Source organism: Notolabrus celidotus, chromosome 4 (genome assembly GCF_009762535.1).
Source record: "Notolabrus celidotus isolate fNotCel1 chromosome 4, fNotCel1.pri, whole genome shotgun sequence".
In the NCBI taxonomy this organism is placed as follows: Eukaryota; Metazoa; Chordata; class Actinopteri; order Labriformes; family Labridae; genus Notolabrus; species Notolabrus celidotus.
Genome location: NC_048275.1, coordinates 2,582,835 through 2,604,389, shown reverse-complemented (window position 1 = coordinate 2,604,389; position 21,555 = coordinate 2,582,835). Strand labels below are relative to the sequence as shown.

General features: G+C 43.0%; 1 protein-coding gene across 1 annotated transcript in view; it reads left to right on the top strand.

Annotated features, from left to right (window-relative positions):
• The window catches only part of macrod2 (mono-ADP ribosylhydrolase 2), a 420,924-nt gene that overhangs the window by 261,148 nt on the left and 138,221 nt on the right, over positions 1 to 21,555 (top strand). Inside the window, exon 4 of the mRNA XM_034682272.1 lies at positions 4,853 to 4,882. Within this exon, the coding sequence (XP_034538163.1) occupies positions 4,853 to 4,882 (30 nt within the window). The remainder of the gene's footprint in view (positions 1 to 4,852; positions 4,883 to 21,555) is intronic.

Here is a 21,555-nt window from a genome sequence, read left to right as displayed (position 1 = left end):
AAGCAAGCTGCTTCAGTTATTTTTCATGTATTGGATTTTAAAATTGACCCCAAACAAACTCTTGAGTCGTCTGCCGTCTGGTCCAATTAAAACCGTCTCTGTTTCGTCAGTATAATAAAGCTTTTACTTTTGTACTACATCTCCCCGTGCTTTGGGAACACGAGCACAAACATTCCTATTCTGGGAATGCATATTTGAGCTGCGTGTTTGCTGTTGATCGCTGACAGATTCCAGAGCTAAACAAAGGCTGCGAGAACACAAGCGTCTTTTTCATCACAGAAAAACCTGGAGAGGTGCTATTGTAAACATGACAGTGGATTGTCAGTACATCCCTGTTTGAGTTGCTTTTTTCTTGTGTGTGTTTGCTGTGCTCATATTGTATAAACACACACTCACACACACACACACACACACACAACAAAAGCCCTTTGATGAAACAAATTCTGCAGTGGGAGAGCTTTCTTTGTCCCGATGCCCACTCACATGTGTGGTGCTCAGACGAGAACAATGCTGAGCCATAATGGTGCCACAGAAAGGTGTGGAAACTGAGTGAACTCCAGAAGTCCCCTTTAGTGTGTAATCAGGAGAAAAATAATAACAGCCATGAGAGTGTGTGTGCTGATTGGAGTCCTGTCCATGACACCACATGTTCATTATCTGTCGCTTGTGCACCAAAACGCTTCTCCCAGAAATAATAAGCTTTTAATGGGCTAGTGTTCGCTGCTAATGATAGCCAATCCTGTGGCAGGAACGGAGCATCATTAAAGGCATGTTGCAGCGTATGAGTCTTCAAATGCCCGCCGTGTGAACTACACTTCAAACATACAGGCTACCTTCTTTCTCTAACACCCAAATGAACAGCTGTACTTTAAATCCCCTCTAATCTTTCTGCTCTCATGTGCCATGCGTGTCTGTAACTGACAGAAGACGCATCCAGGTTCGTCTTTTAATGATACGTCCTTCACGAAGATGTTCCTCTGACGTTACCTTCTGATGAACCAGTAAGCCGTGGCGAAAGCTGGAGATCCACACGAACGACACGCAGCAGAGCCCGGTCTTACGGAGCACTTCTGAACCGCACTGTCTTAAAGCTGACAACAGACTGACAGTGAGACTTTAGAGGCTTTCTTATGGATTGAGCTGACTGATAGCACTGAGAGTTGCATGCCACTATCATGATACACGCTCGCCCTGAGGTCGGATCACAAAGAACTTTGCATCGTAATATAGCAGCGTAAATGTGCACAGCAGGGTGCATCATGCTCTACTTCTGCAGAACAGCTATCAGCAATTCTGTTTGTTGTCTGCTGCAAGAAGCAAGCGATGATGCAGAGTGAATTCAGCACTACTCATGCATAGAGGAGATCATGAGCAGTAAGGAACAGGGGGATATCTTCTTTCAGTGATTCATAGTCAGTAACTCAGATTTCTTTGAGTGAGCGTGTAAGAGCAGACGGTTGAGGAAAGATGTTTGCATTAGGTTGCATCTTCAGTGTAAATATCTGTCAGATGTTTCCCCATGGTGTTGAGGTTGAGTCCAAAAAAACTTTTGCAGCTGAAAGCATCTTACTCTTTGTTTTGTGTCTGGTTGTGTCGAGGAGCTGTCAGTAATTCAATGTTTTTGTGTGCTGAAAGAACTGAGCTGCAACTTTTTTATTCAGATTATTGTGGAGTTAAAATTTCACAGATGTTATTCAGTCAGGTCCTTCTTGGAGCAAGCTAACGAGCAGATCAGAAAAGTTTTAATCTGGCTTTTAATTTGGAGTAACTTAATTTTGTCCCTGGACTACATCATCATTATTTTATTTTAATGATTATTTTGTATTGTTATTTTTGTTATTATTATTTTTAGTAATAATAATAATAGTATTATTATTTTAACATTTATTAATCCTATTTTGTTATGTATTTATTTCATCTTTTTTACTTTAACTGATTTTTCAATTCTCTCTCTACCTATCCTTATTTATTCATTTTGCTGCATTTATTTCATTTTATTTTGCAATTGTTTGCCATTAAAAAAAAACTAAAAATTAAATTGGAAATAAAATAACAGAAAATATTATTTTAACATTTATTCATCAATCAATCAATCAATCTTTATTTGTATAGCGCCAAATCACAACAAACGTTATCTCAAGACTCTTTTACAAACATAGGAGGTCTAGACCACTCTATGTCAAATTATGAACAGAGACCCAACACCAAGACAGGGTAAGACTCAGTCTGACCCCACCTTAATCCACCATGAGCATTACACCTCACAGTATTTAGCTAGTTACAGTGGAGAGGACAAACTTCCTTTAACAGGCAGAAACCTCCAGCAGGACCAGACTCATGTTAGACAGCCATCATGCCTCGACTGAGTTGGGTCTGGAAAGACAGATAGAGGGGAGTAAGAGAGAGAGGTGATAGTGATGAGACGAGTCGTAGAAGCTGTTGCCGCTGGAGTCCAGCACGTCCGCATCAGCTGGAGTCCAGATCGTCCACAGCAGGAGGACGTCTACGGCAGCTCAGAGGAACCTACGAAACAAGGGAGCTCAGGGACTCCAGAAAGGTCTATGGTTAGTAACTTTAATGGGACAGGCAGAGTTAAAGTAAGTGATGAAGGGGTTGGGGGGAAGAGGGTGAGCTAGGATCCCAGTGTGTCAGTGTGCCAGTTCCCCCGGCAGTCTAGGCCTATAGCAGCATGACAAAAGCTGGTCCAAGCCTGATCCAGCTCTAACTATAAGCTTTATCAAAAAGGAGAGTTTGAAGCCTACTCTTAAAAGTAGAGAGGGTGTCTGCCTCCCGGACCCTGACTGGTAGATGATTCCAAAGGAGAGGGGCCTGATAACTGAAGGTTCTACCTCCCATACTACTTTTGGAGACTTTAGGTACAACTAGCAAGCCTGCATGTTGGGAGCGTAGAGTTCTAGAGGGGTAATAGGGCACTATGAGCTCTTTAAGATACGAGGGTGTCTGATTTTTAAGGGCTTTGTAGGTTAAAAGAAGGATTTTAAATTCTATTCTACATTTTATGGTGAGTCAGTGTAGAGAAGCTAACACTGGAGAGATGTGCTCCCTCTTCCTAGTTTTAGTCAATACTCGAGCTGCGGCGTTTTGAACTAGCTGAAGAATCTTTAGAGACTTATTGGGGCAGCCTGATAAGAGGGAGTTACAGTAATCTAACCTGGAGGTAACAAATGCATGGATTTGTTACCCATTTATTTATTGTATTTATCTAATTTTCCTCACTGAAACAGATTTTTTATTTTGCTTTCTACTCTTATTTATTAATTTTACTGTATTGATTTTAATTGATTTTAAAGTATTTTTCAGGATAATGTCTTTTTATTATTTCACCCATCTCTCTATCTTTGGGCTGCATGCTTGTACATATGGAAGGTGCTGTATAGATAAAGTTGAGTTGTTAGTGTCGGTTTTGGCGCCCCCTGTGGACAAAGTGTTTCCTCTTATAACATACCTGATCTCCTTTTGTAAAAGTTGCACATTTGCACAAAAGAAATATCCTCTTGCTTTCTCTTCTACGATTAAAAGTATCACTCATCATGAATATTTGCTGTGGGGAGGTAAAAGAAGGGTTGTCTACACCTTGTCTGACTCCTCCCCCTAACAGCGGGTACAGGCATCAAAACTCACACCAAAGAAACCTTCAATCTTTCTGCTGAAGGTCTTGTTTGCTTTTGTAGGTCATGAAGAGGCCTCACTGTTAATTAGTCTGTTTCATAACCTGTTTAAAAACTCCTCACTGGAGCTTTAATGTCAGAATATTAAACACAGTTTTACTGCTTATCTCACAAAAAGGTGAATTGGCTCCAGGATTACTGGAATTTGCACAAAGTAACTAGTTTGACTCTCATTGTGCTTTGCTGTTAGCGCTGCTGCTGCTCTTGCACAGAGAGGAGGGGCATTTCTTCCACATCCATATTCGAACATTTGCACTTGAACCTCAAAGACGACATTTTCTTGTGTTTTAAGACGTTTCTTTTTGTGTCACTGCACACGTTTATCAATGCAAAAGCGAAGCAATCGTTCTCTGAATGCATCCCTGAGGGTGTTCTACATATAGAGGGTCACGGATGACAGAGAGGCCTCGCTCATCTCAGCTCACGTATACGACACGTCTGATAAAGACACGGGTGAGGGTCTGGATCTCTCTGTCCGAGGGTAGATCCAGTCGTCTCAAAACTCCACGTGTCTGTTAATTACTTTTAATGAACCACATGTTTTATTGAGCATAACCTCTGTAATGTCGCCAAGGAAGGGGATCTGCCAAAGAGCGAATATTGAAATTAGCAGCAGAATGAATCACATTTTCACTGCCAGCTTGCTCATTTAGCGGTGAAAGGGAAACACCGCCACGCACAGGGATCACGTTAGTCTCCTGGAGATGTAATAAAGAAACCATTGGGTGCTGTTTTTTGTTACTTGTAATACTTGGATGATGGTTGTGTTTTTCCAACTCTCACTCAAATTCAAAAAAATCTTGCATTGCCAGGTACGGTTATTAAAATGTGTGATCACAGATTTGACTGAAAAACAGCAATAATTTCATCATCATTCGAGCCAATTTCAGGCGATTCTTGGCGCTTTGTGCCGATCGTTTTTCTTTTGTGTTTTCATGAATTAATCTCTTGTGTTCTCAGTTTCAATCATTTCTGTCTGTAGTGCTTCTGTTCTGTTGAAAACACCAATAAGTTAGGCAGTCAAATTGGTGTATTCAGAGAAAAATTACACTTGTGGAGTCAAATAATTATAACTTTTACTTCTAAACATCGTCTGCTTTGTTAAATGATCAGTTTTTTTTCCCCTGTGAAGTTGACTAACTCGCTTTTCTTTCTCCTTGCAGCAAACTCCAGTCTTCTGGGAGGAGGAGGAGGTAAGAGAAAACTTCATAATGTATTAAATCATGTAAATGTTTGCTCCTATGGCATTTAAAGCAATTAAAGTTGCACATATCAGATGCAGCATATTGGCACAATCTTTGATTCTTCTGTGGATTCAGACTCCGGCGTCTGTTTCGCTCCAAGTGTCTGAGTTAAATGTGGCTCAATGTAAGACCTAAACATTAGTGTGTAGAGCAGCTCAATCCTCCCGCTGTACCACACACAGAGACGGTCATTACTTTAGTGGCCTGCCGAAGAACATTATCATCAAAGCAGTGGAGGAAATGTGAGGCAGCGGAGCGTGGTGTGGGAATAATAGGCTGGGAACTCCAGGAGAATGCTACTGTCCAACCCCACTGTTCTCCTTTCCTCAAATCTGACTTTTACTCTGACATGATTGAAGTAATCATTAAGACGAGGTCGGGGGAAACGGAGGAATGTTAATGTTGAGTCTGAAGAGGGATTTTTTGATGGTTTGTTGGAATTGTATGACAATGAAATAAGGTCAATGCTTCAGCCGGCGCTGCTTATCCATCTGTGCTGGTTGTCACTTTGGATGTGTCATCGTCTCCTGACAGCCTTCAGTTTGAACACTGTGATCCCAGCCAGGACATTAGACATCAGTGCATCTTATTTATCTCATAGACCCTGTCTCTCTAACACGAGCTGCACGGCTGCATCTGATAATCCTGCACAGCTCCGGCTGGAGGTCTCACTCTTGTTGCTTCTCTCAGTGCTGGCTGCATGGGATCCATAATCCTCAGGTTTTAAAGCTTAGACTGAACATATATGTTTTTTTCATTACAAATTGATCATGCACATGAATGTTACATGGACTGTACTGTAATAGCTGTTTCTCCATTCACCCCACATTCATGCACGGGCGTCAGTACGAACTAACCCTGGTCACACATGCTACATCTGACATGCTAACCTTTCGAGCCACAGCCTCTGCAAGATGTTATCCTCTCTAATCTCAAACATGACCACACTACAAGACAGGAAAATAATGCTACATTGCATACGACAAGATATTACTCAGATTATAATCTGTGCAAAGCAAAGCAGCCCAACGATGAGGGCGGCCATATTGGAAGTGGCAACCCCCGGCTGGCTTTAAGCTAGTCTTTACCCTGACATGAGGTGGAGATGAAGATAAAGCCTTGCCACCATGCAAACAGCTACAACACACCCACTTCTAAGAATATGCACAACTCTTATCCTTGGTGCAATCAAAGCAGACGGTTTGTGAATACATTTGACCTTCTGCACAGCTGTAACGAGTCAAGAAATGTGATGAAGATGAGTCAAAGTCCTACATTTTATTGCACACATTGATCCAGTTGTATGTTTTAATGGTTGGAGTATCCTTAACTCAACATTCTGTCATTTCTGCATTAATTGTGGAAGCCTAATAAGGACAGGGGGTTGCAAATTCGCCATGGTTGGACGCCTGTATGCATGGTGTCTACTTTATATACTGTATCTAATAAAGCAATTTTCCATGCATCTGTCCCTGTCAAACACACATGTAGGGGTTACAGGAAAGAAACTGGATCAGGCTGTTTAATTCTGCTGTAAAAAATAGATGCTTTGAGTTGGAGACAGCCTCAAGTGGACACTGGAGGAACTGCAGTTTTTGCACTGGCGTTGCTTTTGATCCTGTACTATCTTGCATGATTTTGTGTGCATGTATCTCATGGAGAAGTAGACTGAAACAGCTGTAGTGATGCTTTGCCTTCAGGTTATCCAAAAGAAGGAAGCTGAAGAAGTCTGTGAGAGCTCCTGTGAGGGAGATTGTACCTCTATGAGAGCTAGCGTTAGACACGTGAGGAGCTAATGTTGTGTTGAGACACTGTGAGCTTCTTTCTCATTGGCTGTCGTGGTCAAGCTTGTAAGGTTGTGACGTAATCATCCAGGTTTAAAGTCCTTCCATCCATCCATCCATTATCCTGACCGCTTATCCCGTTAGGGGTCACGGGGGGCTGGAGCCTATCCCAGCTGGCTTCGGGCGGAAGGCAGGGTACACACTGGACAGGTCGCCAACCTATCACAGGGCTAACACAGAGAGACAGACAACCATTCATGCACACACTCACACCTACGGACAATTTAGAGTGATCAATCAACCTGAGCATGTTTTTGGATTGTGGGAGGAAGCCGGAGAACCCGGTGAGAACCCACGCATGCACGGGGAGAACATGCAAACTCCACACAGAAAGGCACCCGCCCGGCCGGGTATTTGAACCAGGAACCTTCTAGCTGTGAGGCAACAGCGCTACCCACTGCACCACCGTGAGCCCCTGCTCTGATGAGTCCGTGAGGTTTAAAGCTAGGGTTGGTCGTCACGATTAACTAGCATGAATTTGAATGTAGCATTTCCTCAGGACTCCGTCTAACCCCTCCCGCATGAAATATACGCTCTGCAGGAGGCGGGCAGAACGGCAGGACAGGAGTTGATTGGTTTCATCATTTGGCTCCTGATGGCAGGGATTGGTTGGTGTTTTCCCAGGTTTACTCCGGCTGCTTTGTTTCGCTCTTTTTTAAGAACACATTATTGGGACAGAAAGATCATTTTAACCAGTATAACAAAAAGTGGATCTAAATCTGACTACCAACCCTAGCTTTAATGCTGGATCTGCAGAACCCTCAGTTTAATAGAAACCTGTGCAAAAAAACAGAAACAACAGAAAACCCCAAAACAGATTTGTCCTCTCATTATCAGGTATGAATCGGCCCAAAGCTCCTGCAGGCTTAGTGCAGTTAATAAACAAGACCTTCACTGGTATTTGGAATATTAAAGGTACTCCCTGTTTGTGCATGCACTGGCCTCACAGCCATGTTTAAATGATTAACCTGGGAAACAGATAACATCGTGGGTGACTTTAAAATGTTTCAATGACTGTTACTTATCTGTCAAACTTTTCCTGTGGATCGCACGCCTCTTTAAAGCACTTTAAGAAACAGGATTTTACAAAGAGAAGCACATTAGGGCAGAATTATAAACTTGGCAGAATGGCTTCTCGTTCTGCATTTGTTTATATATTTATTAGGACTGGAACACCTGGCGTGCAGTATGAGTCTTCAGAGGCGAGGGATGTCTGTAAAGCAACATCAAAGCCGAAGCATAGTTAACCGCTCGGTGCACACGGTGCCCATTAGAGTGTACACAAAGCTGTTGAAATCTTATTCACATCTAATCATGCAGCTTGGAGTGGCCCTCGTCTTGTCTGATACACGGTTAGGTCTGCAAACCGCTCAGACTCTGTTGCGTAGCCGTGCAGCAGCATCCCAATCTGTGTCAGTGACATGGAGAGGCCCTCAGCGCGCCGCAGTCTAAAGAACTTCTGTGATTGAGAGCAAAGGGGTCACCAACATGCGTCTCTATAACCACGCCGAGCTCTGTAAGAGCAGCGCGCACCCCTCCCTTAGATTGATGCCTGTCTCTGCCGCAGTCTTCATCTGACACGTACAGAGAAACAATAGGAGCAATTTTCCTCGCCATTATGTTTCCATCATTGTTATTTTGCAGCAAATCACCTTCTCACAGTCCTCCGAGTCTCAGGACGCAGCCTCGTTGATTGATCCTGCGTCTCCTCCAAACAATGATAGACGTCGCAGTGCTTCAGATTGACAGTTTCGGCACAGCGACGGTTTAAATTTGCGGCAGTCAACACTGAAATGTTAGATCTGTGTGTCAATTAATGTCATACGTTGTGAGGAAACATTTCAGCTGATTGTGACCTGCAGCTGCGCTTATTAACTCCAGAGGATTTCTAATTGTAGCTTTCACCATCGTTGGAGAGGAGAGCCTCCTTTCATTCCTAATTGACTCCCAGTGATGCTTTCACAGCCAACTTACTGGCACAAGATATGAGGTCAATTAACTGCAAAATGCTAAGACACATATTTCTGGTGTTTTTTAATGAACACAGCAAGCCCGAGTCATTTCACTGAGAATTATTAAAGAAGAGTATTTATGCATTTCATCAATTTAGACTCCACAAAATCAGCACAAAGATTTCACATTTTGATGACAGGAAGATAAAAAACAGAACACACGTGACGTAAAGAAACACATGCATCATTTACAACCTGCAAACAGACCTCTATTAAACACACACATCTTTTGTTGTGCACCAGCTGACACTTTAATAACAATACATTAATTTCAAATCTGCCCGTTCAATTCTTGTTCTCTCTGTGGAATCACTCTCCGTCTGTTGAACGACATAATGGAGGAATAAAGAATGAAAGAAACACAAGAAGCACTCATTGAAAGCTGCTTTAAGTATCTTCCAATCTTCTGCATTAATCACTCTTTTATTACTTTTATTCATCTAAAAATAGGCGGCGTCTTCTACTGGTATGAAATGCATGCAATATCTATACCACCACCGTTAGTCCCAGTACGCAATCTGACACACAGTTGAGGAATGTATGCAATTCTGCAAGAGAGGGGCGGAGCATGTAACAGGCTGGGGGTGGAGCTTGCAGCTGTCCAATCACACAAGATATGTCAAAACAGGAAGTTGTAGGCTGCAATGTAAACGCAGAAGTCGTCTGCAAACTGTCAGATCGCCTTCAGACTGTAGTGAGAGTATTTCCCTCAGACAGCTTTATACTCTAAAAAACCTCAGCTTAAGTCACTCAGACAGTATTCACAAATGTTTGTTTTACTACCAGAGTTCATCTATATATGGTTCAATAAACATAAAGATGGAGGACTTCAAAATAAAGCTATTCGCATGTGTCACTTTTGCATGAGTGACTTATTTAAAACATGCAATTATCTGAGGAAATAACTGCAAGATTCTAAACTTTATAACTTCACTGAAATAGAAATACTCAAGGAATCAAACTGTTATGATTGATGCTATTGAACCAGATGGTTTAACTTGTTGTGTTTGTTAAAAAATAAATAAATAAATAAATAAATAAACTTGTAGGCTTGTGTGCAGAACTTGTAACCATGACGTATTGGGTAGGTGGAACATGTAACGTCTTGCAGCCTGCAGACAGCTACTATAGTAGCAGCCAGCTGATTTTCTATGCAAAGCATTCTGGGATACTAAGTGATGTTGGCCACTTTCCAAAAGCTTGTATCTCCCATTGGGTCATAATCATGTATGTAAGGAAAACACTGATTTACGATTTTAAGAGGACTTTGGACCACTGAGCATCAGTCCAGTTCCTTTCCTCTTTACGCCAGGTAAGACTCTTCTGACCTGGTCTCTGGTGCAGGAGTGTCTTGATATTAGGAATGTGACAGCTGTAGCTTCTTTCCTTGTGCATGGTGGCTCTTGATGCACAGACTCCAGACTCTTGAATCAACTTTTCTTGACAATCCTCTCCAGGTTGTGATCATTCCTGTTGCTTGTGCACCATTTCCTTTTCCAGTCAATACAGAACACAGCAGCCAGAGTTCTAACACGGTCAAACAACCGGTCTCACATCACCCCGGTTCTTAAATCCCTTCACTGGCTCCCCGTCCCCTATAGAATCCAGTACACAATTCTCACACTTACTTACAGATCCCTACACGGTCAGACTCCAGAATACTTGTCAGAACTCATTCACCCCTACCGCCCCCCTCGCCCACTCAGGTCCAACATGTTACACCTTTTAACTTTTCCACGAACACACCTTTAACTTTACTGTTGAGTCATTGAACTCTGTGGTTTGATTGAAAAGACGATGAGTGACCGGCGTGACTCTGGAGGCAAATTGGTCATTGTCAGTGTCCATTCTTCACCACATTCAAACCAATATAGGCTAAGTAAGTTTGCAAACTCAACGTGAGGACAAACAGATGGTACTGGAAAGAGCTACAAGAAGAGCTCAAGAAACCCCTCAAAACAGACTGCCTCTTATCCGCCTGTGTGACTTATACTACACTGTTTACAGTAATCTTGCTTCCAACAGTGTACAGTGTGTGCCGATCCAGAAATGAGCTATCCAGACTACACTCATCTTTTGAACCAGGCTGTAAACATGTTTATTTCTGCTGTAAAGAGCAGCTTCTTTGAATTGGTGTGTATGTGGTTTCCTGTGTTTCTGCAGCCAGCCTCAAGTGGATCCTTGATGAACTGCAGTTTTTAACACTTCTGCATTGGACTCATATTTTAAGACCGGAAGTTGCAGCTTGTTTGTGAACTTTTGGAACAAGTTTTTTTAGTTTAATTGAAGACAAAAAAGAACCCCGCTCTGCAGACACCAAACACTATCCAATGGAATATCTTAAAAAAGCACAAAATGATGCATAAAACTAATTTTCACCCCGAATGCCTTTGATTACAAATGTTCTATTTCAAACCAACATTTGAATTCTGGAACAGTCCCAAAGTGTGTGTATCTCTGAATCTCTTTCTCCTCATTTAAAAATATTCAAATTTTCTTGTGGTGTTAAACAAAACTCAACTTTTAACCCCTAACTTTGATTATAAAGCACCTTTCATTCACAAGCATGCAGCCCAGAGAGCTCCAGGAAGGAGACAACAGACAGGATGATGCAAAGAGATCAAATGAAGAAGGTCATAAAATAATGATTTTAAAAGAAGTAACCAGATAAATAAAAACAGTAGAAATCAAGTCTTTCCATTGTATCACTTCTAACGTGTGCATTCTTGATTATTTTGGACACACTTGAAAAAGAAGGAGGTGATTATAACCTGGTAGAGATTACTGTTATCAGCCCAGAGCTGAAAATGTTATTTTCCCCCTGAAACAAAGCTCTTGTCTTTTATCTGCACGAGGCCGAGAGGGGTTTTTATCTTCAGCTGTCTTTATCACTCAAAGGTGGCTGCTAAACCTGCGGTACTGTTCCCACCGTTCTCACCGACCCTCCCTCTTCCCCGTATCTGCGGCGTGGCATGTGAAGACCTCCTGCCTTGGTGGCGGCGAGGATCGATGTGGAGTGTAGACGTGCTCTCGTACAGAGCTGGCCTTATCTCCCAGCTGTCCTCTCAGGGCTCTGCGGAGGGGCAGCTTCACAGCGGGATGATCCATCACGCTGGCCTCACACACCTGAGCCATGTTTTTGTTCCCACAGCTCCCACAGTGGGTGTAAAAACTGGACAGAGCCTTCACTGTATGTGTGGAAACTTTAGTTTGTCGCCTACAGTTTCAGGACTTCTTGTGGCTTTAGATGGTGTGGGGGGGGATTTCTCAAGAAAAGGGTTTAAAGAACAGACATGTCCAACTTTGTTGTGCATTGGTTGGAGCTCCTTTACTTCAAATTCCTGCACCGATGTGGAGTTGCATGGAAGTGATCGGTTGGGTGTTCGAGCCAAAGTTGATAGTGGCCTTCAGCTGGTCTGTGTACTTCACAGACTCTCTATGTGGCTCAGATCAGGTGAGTTGGCTGGCCAATCAAGCAGTCAGCTAACCATCTGGTAGGAGTTTTGGCGTTGCGGGCAGGTTGCAAAGTCCTGCTGGAGAAGGAAATCAGCAACTCCATAAAGCTTGGAAGACAGATACACAAATATGTGAGCATGAAGTGCTCTCAAATCTCCTGGTAGACTCTGTGTTGACTCTGGACTTGATAAAACACAGAACTCCCAACACCAGCAGATGTCATGGCCCTGCAGAAACCTCACACTGGACTTCACACGTCTGGGATTCTGTGGCTCTCCATTTTCAGTTGCAAAGAGGACTTTGGACCACTGAGCAACAGTCCAGTTCCTTTCCTCTTTACGCCGGGTAAGACTTCTCTGACCTGGTCTCTGGTGCAGGAGTGTCTTGATATTAAGAATGTGACAGCTGTAGCTTCTTTCCTTGTGCATGGTGGCTCTTGATGCACAGACTCCAGACTCTTGAATCAACTTTTCTTGACAATCCTCTCCAGGTTGTGATCATTCCTGTTGCTTGTTTTCTTTCCAGTCAATACAGAATGCAGCAGCCAGAGTACTAACACGGTCAAACAACCGGTCTCACATCACCCCGGTTCTTAAATCCCTTCACTGGCTCCCCATCCCCTATAGAATCCAGTACAAAACTCTCACACTTACTTACAGATCCCTACACGGTCAGACTCCAGAATACTTGTCAGAACTCATTCACCCCTACCGGCCCCCTCGCCCACTCAGGTCCAACATGTTACACCTTTTAACTTTTCCACGAACACACCTCAGCACTTGCGGTGACAGAGCTTTCCAGACTGTGGCCCCTAGACTCTGGAACGCTCTGCTGATATATCCCCGCGCTCTGCAGAATCTGCAGATGTTTTTAAGTCTACATTAAAAACACATTTATTGAGGGAGGCTTTTAGTTGATTCTTGGATAACTTTTAATGCTTTTAAGGATCATGTAACCTCTGTCATTTTTATGTTGCCTATTGGTTTTATCTTTCTTTCTGCATGTCTTGTTGTTGTAAAGCACTTTGTGACTGTTGCCTGTGAAAAGTGCTATATAAATAAAGTACTTATAATAATAATAATAATAATAATAATAATAATACATTCTATTTATAAATAGAATGCTTTAAAAGATTCTCCAAGCGCTTTACAGGAAAATAAGATAAAATTATACAATAGAAAAGCAAAGGAAAGGAAAACAGTGCAAAAAAAAAAGCAAAGAAGAGCAAGGCAGCAAGAGCAAAGAGCAAAACCAATCAATTCTAGTTTAAAAGCCTTTGTAAAAAGGTGTGTTTTGAGTCCGGATTTGAAGTTGGTGAGTGAGGGAGAGAGTCTGAGGTGTCGGGGGAGAGAGTTCCAGAGGGTGGGGGCAGCGACAGAGAAGGCCCTGTCCCCCCAGGCTCGGTGCTTGGGTTTGGTGAGAGGGGTGAGGAGGTTGGCGTTGGTGGAGCGGAGGTTGCGGGAGGGATTATATGGCTGCAGAAGGTCGGTGAGGTAGGAGGGAGCTAGATTGTGGAGGGCTTTGTAGGTGATGAGGAGGATCTTGTACTGAATTCTTGAGGGGATGGGAAGCCAATGGAGGTTCTGGAGGACTGGGGTGATGTGGTCTCTGGAGCGGGAGTGAGTGAGGAGGCGTGCAGCTGAGTTTTGTATGTATTGTAATTTGTTGAGGAGGGTGTTGGGTGTACCGTAGAGGATGCTATTGCAGTAATCGAGTCTTGAGGTGATGAAGGCGTGGATGAGAGTTTCAGCTGCAGTGAAGGAAAGGGAGGGGCGGAGACGGGCGATGTTTTTGAGGTGGAAGAAAGCGTTTTTTGAAATATTGTTAATGTGTTGTTGAAAGTTGAGTGACTGATCAAAAATGATACCATGGTTATGGATGTGGGTGGATGCTGAAACAGTGGATTTATCAATAATGAGTGAGAAGTCTGGGCAGGTGGAAGTGAGGGATTTTGGGCCTATGATGAGAATTTCGGATTTATTACAACTGAGTTTGAGAAAGTTTGTTTGCATCCAATAGTTTATTTCAGTGAGGCAGTTTGTGAGGGTGGCGTGGGAAGCAGCGGTGATGGATGCGGTTGAAATGTAAAGCTGGATGTCGTCGGCATAACAGTGGAAATGGAGGCCATGGCTGCGTATGATGTGACCAAGGGGGAGCATGTAGATGATGAAGAAGAGGGGACCAAGCACCGAACCCTGGGGGACACCATGAGAGAGGGGGGCTGTGCGTGACTTGAGGTTGTTGATGCTGATAAACTGGTGGCGGTCAGAGAGGTAGGATTTGAACCAGGAGAGGGCTTATGCTTTGATACAGCCAGTGTAGACCTTCTGTAGCTTATTCTCTTACAGGAGAGCATCCATGATGGCGCTCTGGACACCTATCATGTCAGTAATCACACCAGGACTGTGATTGGAGAATGATGCATGTTTTTTTTTATCTTTCTAACTCAAAATATTTTAAGAATTTGAGACATTTATTTTCTTTTTTAGGCGGAGGCCATGGTCATCAAAATTAAGATAGAAAAATGGTCAAAGTCTAGAATATATTTAATTTTTACTTTCTTCAGTGATTTATGAAAAACATTGAACTTTTTTTAAGTTGTTATAATTTATATTTAGGAACTAGAACACCCCGTCTCTGTGTTATCATGTGATTGGGTCACAGCAGAATCTGTTGTTGCTTTGAAGCTTTGCAGCCAGACAGTCTGACTGGGGTGAAATAAAATGAAATGAAATAAAAGCCCTGGGTGAGAGTCGTCCTGTTCCCGATCAACATTATATTTCATTTCCAGTTTTATTCTTGGAGAAAGAGAAACTTCCCCTCATGCTCCATTAAATCATTAGAAACCACTGATGGGAATTCTCTCCTGGTTGCACGTCTTCAGTTTTATGTACACAATGGGGTTAACCAAAATAGCTCTGTTATCTACGTTAGACGTGCCGGTCTCACGGGGACTCCGTACATACATAGAGGGAAATAACAATGATCTCTGATAATGGCACGCTAAATGAGGCCCCTGTGAATAGAGGGTAATTATGAGTGGTACCAGGTTGCTGGTGTTGATGTGTGTCACATCAGGGCTGGATGCTGGCACGCTCCCAAAAGAGCAGACCTAATGTAAACATCATGTTGTCTATCTCTCATTTACCCCCCATTTGTCTCTGTCTCACACACACACACACACACACACACACACACACATGCACACTGGGCTGTGTAATGATACGATGAAGCCCCGTGCAGCCGGAGAGAGGGAGCGCCTTCCGCCTTTGATGTCTCCATCCAGGAGGGGAATTGGCTCATTAGCATTCAAACCAGAACCGTTGCCCATTTAGCACCCGGCTTTAACTAGACCACCCAAACAAATCGTTCTTCTCAGGTTGGGTTTCCTTTCTCTGCTCCAGTCAAGCGGCAGGGCACATGCACGGTTGTTTTTTGTGCGACCTGACTCGGGCTAATTTGGCCACGGGCGGCTAACGCTCACTGAACTCACCAGCCTTTGTCACTGCTTACATAACAGAGGATGTGGAGCTGTGTGCCTGCAGCTCTCCTCCCTCACAAGTTTCCTAAACAGTAGTTTGAGTCATGCCACGTACCAACACATTCATATATATGGGATTAATTACTCTGGCTGTGATAATGCCTGGCTGTGGAGGTGATCATGTGGTTTCTTTGCTTTCGTCTGCATCTAAAAATGTTGATCAGTGTCGTCTTCAGGCCTCCAGTTTCTTAAGGTGCATTTCAACCAAGAACTACTTTACCCTGAACTAAAAGGTTCCTTTGCCCCCATTGTTGTCTGCGTTTGGACCGCAGGCTGAAGTCCCAGGTAGATTGTGCAAATCAGGCCAGTGACGTATGGAGAAATAAAAAGTAAATGAACTACACCACCAGACCAGTAGAGGGCAGAAATTCAAAGACGAATGCCATTCATCACAGATGACACCATAGAAGCAGACGGACAGGCAGGTATCATAATGAGCAACACAACAGTTAGCCTGTTAGCATGAAGAGACTCAGCTGGTCTGTTTTAGATGGTGCTATATTTCATCACAGATGGATTCACTGAATCAACACGTGAGAGGAGATAAGCCCGAGTAGCAAAGACGTTTCAACACGGCTTTAAAATCCTTTGACACTACACCACCAGACCAGTAGAGGGCAGTAAAACAAAGACGAATGCCGTTCATCACAGATGGAAAAAACAATGACTGTGAATGGTTTTTGGAAAAGTTTGAAAAAAAAATTTTGAATTTTTTTTTTTTTTTAAATTAAAATTTTGAAAAAAAAAATTTCAATTTTTTTTTTTTAAAAAATGTGAAGAAAAAAAATTGAAAAAAAAAATTTTTGACAAAAAAAAATTGAAAAAAAAATTTTTTGACAAAAAAAAATTGAAAAAAAATTTTTTTGACAAAAAAATTTTGCAAAAAAAAAAATTGGACAACAAAAATTTGACAAAAAAGTTGACCCGGAGCCTGTTGAAAAAATAAATTTTCCTCAAATTTGATATTGTGCTCCAAAAGCAGAAAAACATGAAAAGAAGTGAAAATTTTGCACCTGCCGTTAAAACATGTAAAAAGCAAAGAATGAATCAACACGTGAGAGGAGATAAGCGCGAGTAGCAAAGACGTTTCAACACGGCTTTAAAATCCTTTTGAACTCAAAAAGCCGTGATCGCAGAGATCGGCCGGTGTTTTGGTTTAAACAGCGACCCTGTTAACTGGAGACCCTCAGCCGGATGCATCCCTCATAAACGTCTTTAGACCATCATTAAATATCTGATGAGGATATTGAATCTTAAAACGCCCTCTGTGTTTCAACAGCTGTGTAAACTCCACAAACACTGACACGTTCAGCTGAAGGTCTCCAGTTTACAGGGTCACTTTTAAAACCGGAACACCGGGAGGAGAGACGCATTCACGGTGGGCTGAGAGAAGACTACTGTTACAAGCTGCTAAATCAAGAGAATCACAGCTTCTTCTTTTGAAAAGTACACACACATACAAACAAGATAGAACAAATAAAAACTAATGAAAGAAAGAGAAATCAAGAGAATCACGGATGTGTGTGATGTTATTGTGGACGGAGGGAGGAATAAAAACACTGAGGTTAATCAACCAATCAGACACGTTCAGCATTGCAGGCCCCGCCCCCTGAAAGCCCCGGGGCTTTTTGAAAAGTACTACCCCCCTAACAGGGGTTTTTTAGGGGGGGAGATTATCTACCCCTGAACTAGATTTAGACCCTGGGTCCACCGGTCGAAATGCCATTTTAGTCTACTTGCAGACTTCATTTTTAACCAGACCTGGTCATTTTACAGGCAAATCTGCTCTTCAATCGGCGGCTATCCCACGCTTAAGAACGTTCACTTTGTCTGGAGAAGTGTCAGTGAACTCAAAAGAGTCAGCAGCACAAACACAGCTCCATAATCCACCATCATTGCCTTTATCCTCCTGCTCCTGCAAGGTTATTTGCCTGGGAACTTAATATGCATGTGTGAATGGAACTCTGACGTCACCATTGTTGTTTGCACAGCCAATGCAAAGAGTTATGTTTTCAAAAATGGAACACATCTTCAAAAGTTTGCATTTTCAGTCGCCCCAAAAAATCAGTTTCTTTGTAAATACCGGTCAAAACACAACAATAGTTTACAGTTTCTACATAAACGAGGCCAAAGACCGTCTATGCAAGCTGGAACTGACACGACACGTCTGACTTTAAAACTTCGCTGATGAAATAATGTTTGAATAAAGGCCTGCAGGTCAAAAGTGATGCTTAAAGGTGCAGAAAGTTCCAGCTCTGACCTCGCGGGCTGAATCTGAGAATTAGCATAAAAATCAACATCGCAGCTTCAGCAGAAAGAGGCAGTGACTGCAGGACTGGCTCTCACAGCAGTGTGCTTTAAAAAAGAAACAGTTTCCAGCTTGGACATGTTTGTATAATCTCTTATCAAGATCCCTAAGTGCCTCACTGTGCTTATCTCTATCTCCATTCGTTATGCAAAGAGCTCTGTTTTCTTTTCCTGTCACCTCCAGGTGAACCATTATCCTCCGTCTGTGTGCCGCCCCAGGCTTGTTTATTGAGTAGATTGGAGGGGACAGGGGCAGGGTGCTGTGTGCAGGGGGAGGGGACAGGGGCACAGCGGTGGTGTTGGGTGACTGTTTGGGGTCGGATGGCCTTATGTCACTGTTGCGACCGTTTCTGCTCCCTGGAAGCCCCAGAACCCCCCATATATGATTAATCACTCAAAGATGACACATCATTCTCACAAGTCATAAATTGCACTGGAGGCCTGACTGATGGTCCCCGGTTCACAGATGGTAGTAGCAGCCATTAGCATAACTTATGACAGCGATAGCGTATTTCCCCGTGGAGTAGCCTAAATAATGTACAATGATAAATTGAATACAAAGATTCCTCCGCCAGCAGGGCACCCTCGGGATTTACTTATCTGCTCATATTTAGAAGGCCAGTTAGCAGCGCGAGTATCTAGGTGCACCTTGTGTTTTGCTTTGGTGCATTCATATCATGTGCTGAGTCTCAGGGACACATGTAGATACAACTGAACTTCTTCTAATTGGCACAAAATCTACATTAAACAAACTCTATAACTTCTCTATTCCCATCGACAACTCGCCCCTCTCCCCCTCCCCTCAGGTTAAAGGGGACATATCACGCTTTTTTCATCAACATATATATTGGTCTAAGAGGTCCCCAAAACATGTCTTTAAAGTTTATGCTCAAAAAAACACTTTGAAATCAGATTTTGGTCTGCCTGAAAAACCCTCTTCTTCATTCCTCATCAAAACACTCTGTTTTCCCTCTGACCACGCCCCCTCAGGAAGTGGATGTGCCTCGGCTCTCCAGCACGTTGATCTAATGTTTACATGTTGGCTGAATATACACGGCTGCTCACAGACCCGCGTTACTTCAACCCTCTGAATCTGATCCTGACGGAGAGGCGCCTGTAGCAGGACCTTTCTGAACCATTGATCATAGATCTAGTGTTTCTTGTTGTTTTATTTATCAGTATGTAGACGTGTGTCTTGGTACACAGCTACGAACGTGTAGCTATGTGGCTATGCTAACTAGCGCTAGCACTTATCCATGATAAATAAAAATCATCCACTAGATCTTCAAATCTGCAGACGTGGGGAGTCACACCGACCTCTGCCAGAAAGGCAGCGGGACCTTTTCTGAAGGATTGGTCACAGATTTAGTGTTTCTTGTTGTTTTATTTGTCAGCATGTCGACGTGTGTCTTGGTACACAGCTACAGCTACAGCTACAGCTACAGCTACAGCTACAGCTACAGCTACAGCTACAGCTACAGCTACAGCTATGAACATATAGCTATGTGGCTATGCTAACTAGCGCTAGCACTTATCCATGACAAATAAAAATCATCCACTAGATCTTCAAATCTGCAGACGTGGGGAGTAAAACCGACCTCTGTGTTTATTAAGACAGCCTACAACTAGCATGCCTCCCTCCTAAGCTCCTTGTTAGCACACATTTGTGCAGGTAATGAAAAACGGAGGAGGGATTCAGTATTATTTTATACAGTCTATGGGCTGAACAAGCTCCGAGCTCTGACTCCGTGACAGACCGGATATTGTTGTTACGTAACAAAAACATGGAAGTCTGAAACGGCTGGTTTCACACACATTTACAGAAAGGTGGAGAAATCAAAACAGGGGCAGAATGGATTTTTTTCATTCTCGGGGGGTTTGTAGACATGCCAGGGACACATATTTCAGGTAAAGAACCATTAAAAAGTCAATTTTGCATGATATGTCACCTTTAAGAGTCTGGGTGTCATCCTCCACAGCACCCTCTCCTTCACCTCCCATATCAACCACGTCACCCGGTCCGCCTACTTCCACCTACGCAATATTAACCGTCTACATCCTTCACTCACTCTCCACTCCACGGGCATTCTTGTTCACAGCCTTGTCACCTCCTGTTTGGACTATTGCAACTCCCTTCTGTTTGGCCTCCCCCACAAAACCCTCCATAAACTTCAGCCGCCTGTATCATCACATGCACCGCCTCCATCCACCACATCACACCCATCCTGCAACAGCTCCACTGGCTCCCCATCACACACCGGATCAACTACAAAATACTTCTCCTCACCTTCAAATCCAAACACAACCTCACCCCTCCATATCTCTCTGACCTCCTCCATACTGCCACACCCGTCCACACCCTCAGATCCTCCTCCTCCTCCATCCACCTCACTGTCCCCCCCCCCTGCTCGCCTTGTTACCAGCTCTGGAACTCTCTCCCACCTGACCTCTGTGACACTGACTCACTCCCACATTTTAAATCCAAACTCAAAACTCACCTATATAAACTGTCTCACTCCATCTGACCACAACTCCACTGTCCCTTCACTTAAACTTTTTAAACTGTGTTTTATTTCCTGTTTGTTATTTAAACTCTGTTTGTTTTAATGTTGTAAGGTGACCTTGAGTGTCAAGAAAGGCGCCTATAAATAAAATGCATTATTATTATTATTATTATTAATATGTACCTGTCCTCTCTGGGAGTCGAGGTCCTGTTAGGTAAACTCAAAGCAGGTCTCATTTCAGTCCGGGTGCAGCTCTTTGCATCGCACCATCTACATATGAGTGCTTCCCTTTCTGCACAGGCTTGAGTCAGTAATATTCATTTCAGTAATTAAAGTATAAAATCCTTATCTGAATCGGCCGAGTTGTTTTTAAGCTGAGGAGTCATTTTGTAAATTGCTCTCACTTAAGAACATTCTGAAACAACTTTATGCTACTTATCCCAAGTGTAATGCACTTCTAAGTGAGTGTATGCATTAACACTCGACTCTATGCTCCCACTTATTCCATACTCTGCCTTTATTATTAGTGTGAGGGCTGCATATGCAAGAAAACCACAACGCAGAACTGCATATCTTTTTAATTGTACCAGTAAAGTTTGTTCTAAGTTTTAGAGAAGGTTTGCTTCATCACACCTTCATCGTTTGATGCACAGAGGTGGTAAAGCCTGCAGGTTGTGATTTGGAATAATACAACTAAAGTATCCCTTAAAATCTTGCAGAAAAATCTGCTAATTCTGCTGTTTAGTCGATTTCTCCTCCCTGATAATCGTTGGCTGATCACATTTTGATCCACATGTGCCTGCGTGCACAACAACAACAACAACAGCACATGTGCGGCTTTAAATGTTTCAGTCAGCAGATTTTGAAGGAAGCTGAACGGTGACTTAGAGAACGTCTTCCTTTCCTTTTCATTGATAATTAAAATCCCCGCCTTGCAGACGGGATCAGACGGAATCTA